The sequence below is a fragment of the Triticum dicoccoides genome, chromosome 2B, assembly GCF_002162155.2.
Source record: "Triticum dicoccoides isolate Atlit2015 ecotype Zavitan chromosome 2B, WEW_v2.0, whole genome shotgun sequence".
NCBI classification, from domain to species: domain Eukaryota; kingdom Viridiplantae; phylum Streptophyta; class Magnoliopsida; order Poales; family Poaceae; genus Triticum; species Triticum dicoccoides.
The window spans coordinates 813,690,813-813,703,610 of record NC_041383.1 but is presented as its reverse complement, the minus strand read 5'-3'; the positions used below and the strand labels follow the sequence as shown (position 1 = coordinate 813,703,610).

Here is a 12,798-nt window from a genome sequence, read left to right as displayed (position 1 = left end):
GCTGGTTGTGCTGATGAGTTTTGTGATGGTTGTCAGTGGTGGTGGTGTGTCCGGCTTCAAGTCGTTGGTGGTTTTAGCTTCTCAGGGCCTAATAACGACACAACTTGGTGTTGTTGAGCCGCCAATTTCTCCATGTATGCTCTTCTCTTGCGGTTTCTGACTTTGATGGTGTGTGTGGGTGTGTTTTTTCGGTTGTGTCTCTTCTCTCTTGTTTTCTTCGTGTACTATGATTTACCTGACCTATCTTGTATGGAGCCTAGATGCTTCTAGCCAATTCAACTGAATATATTAATGTGGGGATTCACCCACCCACGGTGACCATTCAAAAAACAAAAATCAGGTGAACATAGGTCGATGAAAACTTTTGGCCAAAAGCATAGCATGTGCCGTGCCTTGTTTTTCTTTTTATTTTCTTTGTATGTACTTTCTGATGGTACATTTACAACAACAGAAGCTGATGTATATATAGGTGCAGACCCGGTCACTCCAAGCCACGGGCCTGGACATCCTATACGGACTTGACCTCCTACACTAGCATCTCCAGCCGTTGGCATCCCCAAGAACAACACCGAACCAAAAAAGTAGGTGTTTTGGGGGTCATCCGGCGAAATTCGGCGAAATAAAGAGGGCATCTTCCCAGTCACATCCCACCGGGAGCAAAAGTTTGTGAGAAGAATGATTAAGTGGACCAAGACAAAGGACATGTGGTGAGACACGAGTCGCCGAAACTTTCGCCGGCGCCCCCAAAAGCCCCCCAACGCGCCGAGTTTCGTCTGGGGTTCCCGGCGCTATTTTGACGTCCTGGGGGGCGCTGGGAGCGTGGCTGGGCCGTTTTTCGGCTAAAAGCGCCGTCCGAGTCTAAAACCGGGCCTAAAACGGTGTCCTGGGGGGCGGCTGGAGATGCTCTTACTCCCTCCGTCCGAAAATACTTGTCCTTAAAATGAATAGAATGGATGTACCTATAACTAAAAAAAAATCTAGATACAACCATTTCAAGGACAAGTATTTCTGGACTGAGGGAGTAGGAGTCAACCTAAACTAGACATGTTGCAGGCTACACGTGTATTACTTGGACTAAAAAACATAGACTGTAATATGAACCTGCAAGCAAGCCAGCAATTGACCAGCACGTCTAATCAAGATTGCTACTAACAGAGAGGAGCCATGAAGAAGATTTAATCCATGACGTTCCACGTTTTAATCAAGATTACAGTATAGAGGCTCTACCCCTCGTTCCCTCGCGTCGCCCTCTCGAGGGCGACTCAGGGGCGACAAATCTCCCGGTCCGCCTCCTCCTTCTCGATTCCTTTCCTTGCCGCCGCCGGAGGCGGACGCCGGGTCCCCCGCGCGGCCGCCGATGAGGGTGGCGGCGAGGCCTTCGGCCGCGACGCCACTCGGGCTCGGGCCTAGGGTTTGAGGCGGCGGCCTCTGCTGGTGAGGGCGGCGTCGTCCCGGTGGCGGGCGGCGCTAGCCGGTGTTGAGGGCCGCGTCTACTCGGCCGCGCGGGTGGCGAGTTGGCGGTGGATGCGGGCGCCATGTGGAGGGTTCCCCTGCTGCTCTCCTTCGCCAGATCTGAAGACGACGCCCCTGTGCTGCTGCTTCCTCCTCGTCACTCCGGCCAGATCCGGTGGCTGACTGCGTGGATGTGGGGTTGGGAGCTCTGGATCGGAGTAATTTCTTGGCCGGCTGCGGCGGCCACGACGCCGGCTGCGGCGGCCACGACGTCGGCGGCGCTCCAGGCGTTATTTTCTTCTTGAAGGAGGCTTCGAGATCCAGCTCCCTCCCCCTCGTCCTTCCCCTGCACCCGGGTGAAAACCCACAACGTTGGTTGGGCGGCGGCGGTGCCAGGCTCCGTCACCTTCTTGAAGGCGACGCTTTTGGTCCGCGGGAAGGTGGGACAGCTGCAGCGCGTTCTTGGCGTTCCTGATGGCGGCAGTTCTCTCTTTAGTGGTGTCGCTTCGCCATGGTGGTCGGCTGGTCCGGCTCTCATGGTGATTGTGGTGCTCAACTCTTCGCCGTGTCTTCCTGGGGTGCTCCCCTTCAGAGAGGCTGGAGGTGAAGCGGCTTCGTCTTGCACGGAGCTTCGGTGGAGATGTCAAGTCATGCCTGACGGACAGGTCGCTACGCCTTCTCATGCTTGGTCGGCAGGTGCTACGCTTGACAGATCTTCCAAAGACATCAAATTGTGTCGGCTAGTGGTACTTGGCAGCATGGTGCTGAGGTGTATCAGTAGCGACCGCGACGTGCTCACGTTTTTGCGCGCAGGGAGGAGGTGCCGTTGGACGCCGTGGTGGCGTCGACGATAACTGGACCGAGCAAGGTTGATGCATCAGTACAGTTCTGAAGATGAAGTGGTGGCAGTTGGCGGCGGCGGCCTCTGAGTGCACGCCGGACCGGTGAGACCCATGCCCGGCAGGCGTCCTGAATGGGACCTCAGGTCTTAGACGTTAGGTTTGGCTGCGATGTTTGTTTGGTATTAGGCCCAGGCTATCTGCGCCCCTTGATCAACTGGATATGTTGCTTAGACGGCGGCTTTAGTCTTACTGTTGTATTACTTTTTAAGGTCTTATGAGAATAATTAATAAAGTGGTGGTATGCATCGTCCAGATGCAGAGGCCGGGGGTCATCCTCCTTTTCTAAAAAAAATGACGTTTCACGTTTGTGTACCTTGCTTACTCGATCTGGCACTCCACTGGCGACTTCTCCGACCTCCTCCGGCCGGCCAGCCTCCTCCGTGTCCCAGTTCGTAAGTTTTAAAAAATCGGTTTGTCTAATTTACATCTATATGTTTTTTAAGGATGTCACATCTAAGCTCTCACAAATATATAATACAGCAACAAGAAACAAAAAAAACTTAAAGCAAAAAAAATGGACAAAAAAAAAATGAACATCAGGTTAGATGTGACATAAGTCACATCTGGATGTGTCCTAGACAGACCCGGAAACGAGTCAACTGCAGCAGAAAGAGGGTGTTGTTGCCGAATCTAAATCTGACAAAGAAGATCACAGAGAGAGGGATGAGCTCACGAGAGGCAGAGTGGTTTTTGTTCCGACAGCTAACATGGTTTTTTTTTCCTGTTATTCATCCCTTTCTATCTCAATCGATTACAAAGGCTAGCTGACTCCCGATCAGCTGCTCTAGATCCGCGTATGCCGGGCCATCCCACGACTGTGTCACTAGCCCCGCCCTGACCGGGAGAATACATCAAACAGAAAGATAGAAAACAAGTGATCGTGCATAGAGCACGCCTCACGTCCTAGCTACGTGCATGTGCATTAGTCTGTCCCCATCGGATCGGACGTGCATGCATGCCGTTACTCAACACGACTAAGGCCCTGTTCGGTTATCACCCACTCTCGGAATCTGCGGAGCGGGCAAACTGCAACTCCACCATTTTGAACTACAGCTCCGCCAACTCCTGGCTGGTGAGCTGAGCTTAGCTAGGTCCAGCAGAGGGGCACAGATAGCCACGGGACTCTCGCACAGCGCAACGCAGGAGGAGCCAGCGACTGGCCAGACCGGCCTACCACAACAGAGCTCACTCTCCAGAGAGACAGAGTACATATGGTAAAGAAAAATTGAGAAAGTGATTGCACAAAGCCTATTTTTTGTGTGCTGATTTTTTTAATTATCCAAAGCATCCAGTTTCTTTGGTCAGCGCCGCATTAATTGTGATGGCAGTATTAATCACGTCGCATTGATTACTTGGTTGACTTAGCAGGTCTAGTTGCTGCCTGCAAGGAGGTTTAAGTTTTGCTTAATCTGCACTTGCCGCCTGCAACACTTCCTACTTGATTGTAAGTAACTTGTACTATGGTGGAGATATATTCGAGTGCATGTTGTATAATACTGGAGTAGATTCCAAGTTGCTCGATCCATTTTCGATATCTCCGCTCGCCGAAATTCGAATGCCACACCTAACTGGACGTCCACTGCCTCTCCACCACCACCACCACCACACATTCATGAAAATTCGTGCAACTATTGCGGAAAGGACACTCAACTCGGCACAGTTCATGTCTTCAAGCCCCTAACAGTTTGCAAGAAAACAACTCAGACGTAGTAGATTCCTCAACTGCATACATACCTCCATGCAAACACATTCCCTTTTTATGGACACATCATGATGAGCATCATCATCCAACATGGTGATAGGGAGAGACGCTTGTGGTGATTTCTTCGATCTCAAGATCTGACGTCTAGTCTCTTGAAAGTGCTCATTGAGGTACAATTTCCGTGGCTGTGTTAGAGGGTGGAAACAATGATGCTAAACACACAAAGAGTTACATGCAATTACACTCTAGCTAGGATTTTTTCATCTACTAACCAATCACAAACTTGCCCCCAACCCCCCTCCCCTCTGATTTTCAGGGGGTGGGCCGCCTCCCCATCTATTGACCAATCAAATTAACTCTCTTTATAAAACCATGTAACTCGTTTGTACGTGTAGCATTACTCGGGGTGGAAGTGGTGTAAAATACCGAGCCTGGATCTGGGTGGAAGTGGGACGGTGTATCTGGGCTTTGGGGTAGTGCATAGAATTGTGATAGCTGCAGGTTTAAAGAGCAAATAAAAATCATTAGCCTTTGGATGTACTCCCTCCGTCCCAAAATGTAAGACTATGTTACATTTTGGAATGGATGGAGTATATTTGATGGATAGGGATAGTTAAAGGACGTCCAACTACGCCAACTAGAAGGGAGAAACCCAAATTCCTTCGCTCTCTCTCGGTTCATGCAGTTTAGTCAGCAACCCTTGCCGGTTAATTACCTTAACTCTGGTTAACTAGAACTAGCAAGCTGCCTCGATCCGTTATAAAATGACAACATCTTGGACGTGAGAAGCCACACTCTCACTCACTCACTCACTCAAGCTAGCAGGGGCTCACTGAGTTGCACCGATGGCGTCGAGCGGTGGAATGATGTTGGCCATGATGGGCCTCGTGGCCGCGCTGGTCTGCCCTGCGGTGGCATCAGAGTTCATCTCCATGCCCACCGACGACGTCGTGCTCCCTGATGGCCTCTCCTACGACTTCCACGCCCAGTCCTGCCCCAACCTGCAGGACATGGTGCGCGCCGCTGTGGTGACAGCGCGCAACAAGGACATCGGCGTCGTCGCCGGCCTCCTCCGTGTCTTTTTCAACGACTGCTTCCCTAATGTACGTTCCTGATCTTGCCAACAACTACTACACTTTCGGTACGGTACACTAGCAAGTGTTATTAGTGGGGTGCGATGAACTTGAAATAGCCTTGCCTGTGTTGCAGTACTAAGTGTGAGTATCATGTCGATTGTGTAGGGCTGCGACGCGTCGCTCTTGCTGGAAGAAAGCCCCCACTACTTGAGCGAGCGGATGATTTTGCCCCATAACGCCGGGCTGCACGAGGGCGCGCTCAACCTCATCGAGAGTATCCGCAATACCGTGCACATCACCTGCAAGAACGTGTCCTGCGCCGACATCAGCATGCTCGCCACCCGGGAGGCCATCATGCTGTCAGGGGCACCAAGCTACGATGTGCCGCTCGGCTGGATGGACAGCTTTGGTCCGGCCACGTTTGATGAGGTCGACGAGTTCCTGTTCATACCCAAGTATTCCAAGATCTTTGATCTCGTCACGGTCTTCGGGTTCCGCGGCTTCGACAGGACTGACCTCGCCGCGCTTTCGGGCGCGCACACCATCGGGAAGACACGCTGCGGGAGGGTCGACGACCGCACCGTCACCCCTGGCGATGACGTCGAGTTCGTCAACTTCATCAAGAAAGTTTGCAAAATCAATCCTGACCATAGGCAAGACCTTGACGTTACCACCCCTAACACATTCGACAATAATTACTACCGCAACCTCCTGGCGGGTAAGGCGGTGCTCGGTTCCGACACGGAGCTCCTCCTCGACAGGGTGACCAAAGATTTGGTTGAGAAGTTTGCTAAGGACCAGGGCTTGTTCTTTTCACAGTTCGGCAAATCCATGTCGAAGGTAGCACATATTTCCGTGGGAGCAAACTATGGCGAGTACCGCCGCAACTGCTTCAGGCCCAACTTTATAAGGAACCTCACAGACGAGGGTTTTGTGGCCAGAGATTGATTATTCGATCGATGTATCAAACCATATGTTTTGTTTGATTGACATTAGCTTTATGCATGCCCACATAGTCTAGAGCCACTCGGCGGGCCACTTGTATGATTGTATCGTCTCAGATCTGCAACTATTCCTGCTCTCTGTTGTTGGGAATTGCTGGTAGATTTTGTCCTAAAAAATTCTCCATCCTTCAGCTTTGACGACGCTTTATTTTATTTTTTGTGATCGGATTGAGGAGTGTTTCTTTTTCATGAAACCCGATGTTTAAGTATCGCAGATATTATATGATTTTCACGTATTTCAAGCTTTTCTATCGGGTTTCAGTTGGGAACTAGCTCAACCGTAGCCCGGGTAACACTACTGATCTTTTGTCCACGTCCTAGGGCATGCTTGGATCCAAGGGACTATTTTTAGTCTAACTAAAACTAGTCCCTTTTAGAGGCTAAAGTTCCAATTACCCGTGACTAAAGAGAGGCTAGAACTAGTCTTGAGACTAAAAAATTTTAGTCAGGGGAACCCTACTAAAATATGGATTAGTCCTCTCTCTCCTCATTTAACTCCCCTCCTTTAACACATGCGAGTTCTGGATTGGAGGGTTTGAAGGATAATAAATGCTCATTAACTCGATTTTAGTCTATTTAGTATTTATATCCAAGCATGGGTGAGGCTAGCAAGTTTTAGTCCCACTACTTTTAATCATGGGACTAAAACGTATCCAAGCACCCTCCTATTCTCCTCACAAACAAACTCCGTTATTAGTCCATGTGCTTCCTCTCTGCAAAGCCTATTAATCAAGGCAGGTACACCGGTTGTACATCAAGTTACACAGATGACTACTTTGGTGCCTAACAAATACTCCCTTCATTTTTGTACATGAGGCCCTATCAAAATTATAATTTGCAACTATACAAGACCACTAATACCAATCGAGATAAAATTTATGAGGTTTGCCTCGTACTAGCAATCGAGGACATTAATACCCCGTGCATGCATGTGAGGATGAGAAGGTTGGTTTTAATGCACCGCATTAATCAACCAACGAGGAGTCAGAGAGTTGTCTTGTTGTGCGTTGTAGAGAAAACACACATTAATTAACACGTCAAGCGAGGAAAAAAGACTAGTTGCCAACATTGGCTTAAGTGGCCATTAGTTTTTACCTTCGTACCTATAATATGGTTTTGTGGCCTTGTATACAAAAATGGAGGGAGTACTGCATTTTTTCATCAAATGATATATTTTTGGTTTAACATGGTGCATCAAGAGGATACAAAAAGATTTAGCACATACCCGACCTCTATATATTTAGGATGCACACATGCAACACTAACACATGTACAGACAAACTAACCGGCAAGTAGCACAGTTTTATAAGACCAAAGGTATATCTAGGCAAGAAAAAAAATACCAGATCCACGATCGGCAAACTATAAGAGTGACCATATCTGCATGAACCATCTCATGGCACCTCACAAATGACGAGGTTATTCAAAGCAATGCCTTTAAAAAAGGAGCGACGCTCAAGCGCCTCCATCACCAGATTCAACCACCCGAGGCCAGAATTCAGGTTTATACCCTAAAGAACAAGTCGGAACATATTCGAGCAATGACTTCTACAAGGTAACAACACAAAAAATGCCGCCACGAAAAGTGCCTAAAAATATTTAATATGATAATAAATATAGTATCACAACTATATTAAAAGTATAAATATAATTCTCACATGTTTCAAGCTTTTGGGCCGAGTTTCAATTGGGAGCTAGCTTGAGCCCAACCCGGATAACATTGGTTGTCTCCCTCGCGAACAAACTAAACTATTAATCCGTGTGCTTCCTCTCCGAGAGCTCCTGTTCGGCGCTTAAGGCGCCCGAACAGTTCCCTGGCGCCTGAATGAGACCTCGAGTGGGCCGGCCCAGAAAACCTTCGCTCGATCGTCTCGCAGCGAACCAGTCGAACTACAAAAAGATTTGCGGCGAGTTGGATTCGAACACGGGACATCACGCCTCAAACAGGGGTGCACGAACCACTAGACCATCCAATGATCCGTGTTTTATAATCCCCTCAAAAGACATAAAGACCGGTGTTCTAACTGTTCGTTTGATTTCTTTTATTCTTTTCCACCTCGCAAAGCGCCCGGTCTGGAAAGCTTTCCAAACCATTTTTTTTATTTTTTTTCTCTTTTTCTGTCACGGTTTTGTTCGCCTTTTTTTCTTCCTTTTTTGGTGAATACGTGCGCTTTTCTAAAACTCGAAGGAAAACTTTAAAAAAAGGAATGAAAGTTCATTGGTTTTTTAAGTTCATCAAAATTGAAGAAAGTCATCGAATTGGAGAAAAGTTCATCATAATTAGAAAAAGTTCATCGAATCTGAAAAAAGTTCACCGCTTTTGAAAAAAATTCAGCGGATTTCAAAAAAAGTTCAACCATTCCAAAAAGAAGTTCATCAAATTTGAAAAAAAGTCATCGAAATTGAAAAAAAGTTCATCACATTTGAAAAAGTTCATCGAATTTGAAAAAAAGTTCATCGAATTTGAAAAAAGTTCATCGAATTTGAAAAAAGTTCATCGCATTTGAAAAAGTTCATCGAATTTGAAAAAAAATTCATCAAATCTAAAAAAGGTCATCGAATTTGAAAATAGTTCATCCAATTTGAAAAAAGTTCGTCGAGTTTGAAAAAAACCTTATCAAATTTGAAGAAAAATTCATGGAATTTGAAAAAGTTCATCAAATGTTAAAATTCCATTGAATTTAAAAAAGGTTCATCCATTTGGAAACTGTTCAGCGATTTTGAAAAAGAATCACAAAATTTAAGAAAGTTCATCGAACCAGGAAGAAGAAGAAAGAAAAAGGAAAAGTGAACAAAAAAGAAAAAAAGGGAAAGTCCAAAGAAGAAAAGAATGAGAAGAGGTAGCTAATCACATGAAGTCTTGTGGCGTGGTGGTTGACTGCTAGTACTACTAGCCAAATGGTCGCCGGTTCGATTCGTTATAGACACGCATTTTTATGTTCTGAAATCTAGATAAGAAAGATATAGCTGGGCCGGCCCAGTGAGAACGAGGGGGTATGCGCCGAATAGGGTTTGCCTCCCTCTCCAAAGCATATTAATTGAGGAAAATATATGGGCAACACTAGGCGCCGGCGCGCCCTAACCGTCAGATGCAGGCCTGTGTAGACGTCATATCCCGTGTTCCCATTACTACTTGTTTCCACCGTGGACGAGATTTGAGAAAAAAAACAAATGGGCACATGACGGCCGCACTTCCGCGTCGCGCCACTCTCCCATGTTTACCTTCGCTGTTGACAATTGTAGAAAAACAAATAGGCACATGACGGCCGCACCGCACTGCCGCGTCGTGCCACTCTCCCATGTTTGCCTTCGCTGTTGACAATTGTTGCCGTGCCCGTCGTCGATGTGAAGTCTACTACACAACCTTCTTCTTGTAGATAAAGTTGGATCTGCAAGTGCATATGTTTGTAGGACAGTAGCAAATTTCCCTCAAGTGGATGACCTAAGGTTTATCAATCCGTAGGAGGCGTAGGATGAAGATGATCTCTCTCAAACACCCCTGCAACCAAATAATAAAGAGTCTCTTGTGTCCCCAACACACCTAATACAATGATAAATTGTATAGGTGCACTAGTTCAGCGAAAAGATGGTGATACAAGTGCAATATGGATGGTACATAAAGGTATTTGTAATCTAAAAATATAAAGACAGCAAGGCAATTAATGATAAAAGTGAACGTAAACGGTATTGCCCTGTGTAGACGTCATATCCCGTGTTCCCATTACTACTTGTTTCCACCGTGGACGAGATTTGAGAAAAAAACAAATGGGCACATGACGGCCGCACTTCCGCGTCGCGCCACTCTCCCATGTTTACCTTCGCTGTTGACAATTGTAGAAAAACAAATAGGCACATGACGGCCGCACCGCACTGCCGCGTCGTGCCACTCTCCCATGTTTGCCTTCGCTGTTGACAATTGTTGCCGTGCCCGTCGTCGATGTGAAGTCTACTACACAACCTTCTTCTTGTAGACAAAGTTGGACCTGCAAGTGTATAGGTTTGTAGGACAGTAGCAAATTTTCCTCAAGTGGATGACCTAAGGTTTATCAATCCGTAGGAGGCGTAGGATGAAGATGATCTCTCTCAAACACCCCTGCAACCAAATAATAAAGAGTCTCTTGTGTCCCTAACACACCTAATACAATGATAAATTGTATAGGTGCACTAGTTCGGCGAAAAGATGGTGATACAAGTGCAATATGGATGGTACATAAAGGTATTTGTAATCTGAAAATATAAAGACAGAAAGGCAACTAGTGATAAAAGTGAACGTAAACGGTATTGCAATGGTAAGAAACAAGGCCTAAGGTTCATACTTTCACTAGTGCAAGTTCTCTCAACAATAATAACATAGATAGATCATATAACAATCCCTCAACATGCAACGAAGAGCCTCTCCAAAGCCACTAATAGCGGAGAACAAACGAAGAGATTATGGTAGGGTACGAAACCACCTCAAAGTTATTCTTTCGGATCAATCTATTTAAGAGTCCGTACTAGAATAACACCTTAAGACACAAATCAACCAAAACCCTAATGTCACCTAGATACTCCATTGTCACCTCAAGTATCCGTGGGCATGATTATACGATATGCATCACACAATCTCAGATTCATCTATTCAACCAACACAAAGTACTTCAAAGAGTGGCCCAAAGTTTCTACCGGAGAGTCAAGAACGTGTGCCAACCCCTATGCATAGTTTCATGGGCGGAACCTGCAAGTTGGTAACCAAAACATACATCAAGTGACACATGATATCCCATTTTCACCATAGATAAGCACGGCAAGACATACATCAAGTGTTCTCATAAAAGACTCAATCCGATAAGATAACTTCAAACGGGAAAACTCAATTCATCACAAGAGAGTAGAGGGGGAGAAACATCATAAGATCCAACTACAATAGCAAAGCTCGGGATACATCAAGATCGTGCCATAGAGGGAACACGAGAGAGAACACGAGAGAGAGAGAGAGAGAGATCAAACACATAGCTACTGGTACATACCTTCAGCCTCGAGGGTGAACTACTCCCTCCTCGTCATGGATAGCGCCGGGATGATGAAGATGGCCATCGATGAAGGACCCCCCCTCCGGCAGAGTGCCGGGAAGGGCTCCCGAGAGGTTTTTGGTGGCTACAAAGTCTTGCGGCGGCGGAACTCCCGATCTATATTGATATTCGATGTTTTTTGGTTACATAGGCTTATATAGACGAAAGAAGTCGGTCGGGAGGTGCTCGAGGGGCCCACGAGACAGGGGGGCGCCTCCTATCTCGTGGCTTCCTCGATGACCCCTGGCTTGCACTCCAAGTCTCCTGGATCATAATCTTCCCAAAAATCACGCTGCCGAAGGTTTCGTTCCATTTGGACTCCGTTTGATATTCCTTTTCTTCGATATACTGAAACAGGCAATAAAACAGCAATAGGGCTGGGCCTCCGGTTAATTGGTTAGTCCCAAAAGTAATATAAAAGTGTATAATAAAGCCCATAATGCTTCAAAACAGATAATATAATAGCATGGAACAATCAAAAATTATAGATACGTTGGAGATGCATCAAGCATCCCCAAGCTTAATTCCCGCTCTTCCTCGAGTAGGTAAATGATTAAAACGGAATTTTTGATGTGGAATGCTACCTAGCATAAATCTCAATGTGATTTTCTTTATTGTGGCATTAATGTTCAGATCCAAGTGATTCAAAATAAAAGTTCATATTGACAAAAGAAATAGCAATACTTCAAGCATACTAATAAAAGCAATCATGTCTTCTCAAAATAACATGGCTAAAGAAAGTTCATCCCTACAAAATCATATAGTTAGGCTATGCTTAATTTTCGTCACACAAAGATGTTCCCAACTTCTATACCCTCGATGACAAGCCAAGCAATTGTTTCGTACTCAAATAATCTCAAACTTTTTCAACCTTCACGCAATAGATGAGCGTGAGCCATGGATATAGCACTATGGGTGGAATAGAATAATGATTGGGGATTGTGTGAAGAATACAAAAAAAGGAGAAAGACTCACATTGAGGAGGATAATCAACGGGCTATGGGAATGCCCATCAATTGCTGTCAACATGAGGAGTAGGGATTGCCATGCAACGGATGCACTAGAGCTATAAACGAATGCTCAACAAAAAAAAACTAGTGAGTGTGCATCCAACTTGCTTGCTCATGAAGACCTAGGGCATTTGAGGAAGCCCATTGTAGGAATATACAAGCCAAGTTTTATAATGAAAAATTCCCACTATTATGAAAAAGACAACCTATGAGACTCACTACATGAAGAACATGGTGCTACTTTGAAGCACAAGTGTGGAAAAATAGATAGTAGCATTGCCCTTTTTTTGGGCCTTTCTTTTTTTGGCCTTTCTTCCTTTTTTTTCTTTTTTTTCTTTTTGGGCAATGCTCTAATAATGATGATCATCACACTTTTATTGATTACAACATAGAAATTACAACTCGAAACTAGAACAAGATATGACTCTATATGAATGCCTCCGGTGGTGTACCAGGATGGTGCAATGAATCAAGAGTGACATGTATGAAAAATAATGCATGGTGGCTTTGCCACAAATACGATGTCAAATACATGATCATGCAATGGCAATATGACAGAAGTAAAGTATGTCATAATGATGATGAACGGAACGGTGGAAAG

General features: G+C 45.8%; 1 protein-coding gene across 1 annotated transcript; it reads left to right on the top strand.

Moving 5' to 3' along the window:
• Positions 1-4,868: 4,868 nt before the first annotated feature.
• On the top strand, positions 4,869-6,339 carry LOC119366538 (cationic peroxidase SPC4-like). Its single transcript, XM_037632290.1, has 2 exons — positions 4,869-5,159; positions 5,298-6,339. The coding sequence occupies exons 1-2, from the start codon at positions 4,902-4,904 to the stop codon at positions 6,078-6,080; spliced, it is 1,041 nt and encodes a 346-aa protein (XP_037488187.1). The 5' UTR covers positions 4,869-4,901; the 3' UTR covers positions 6,081-6,339.
• The last annotated feature ends 6,459 nt before the right edge of the window (positions 6,340-12,798 follow it).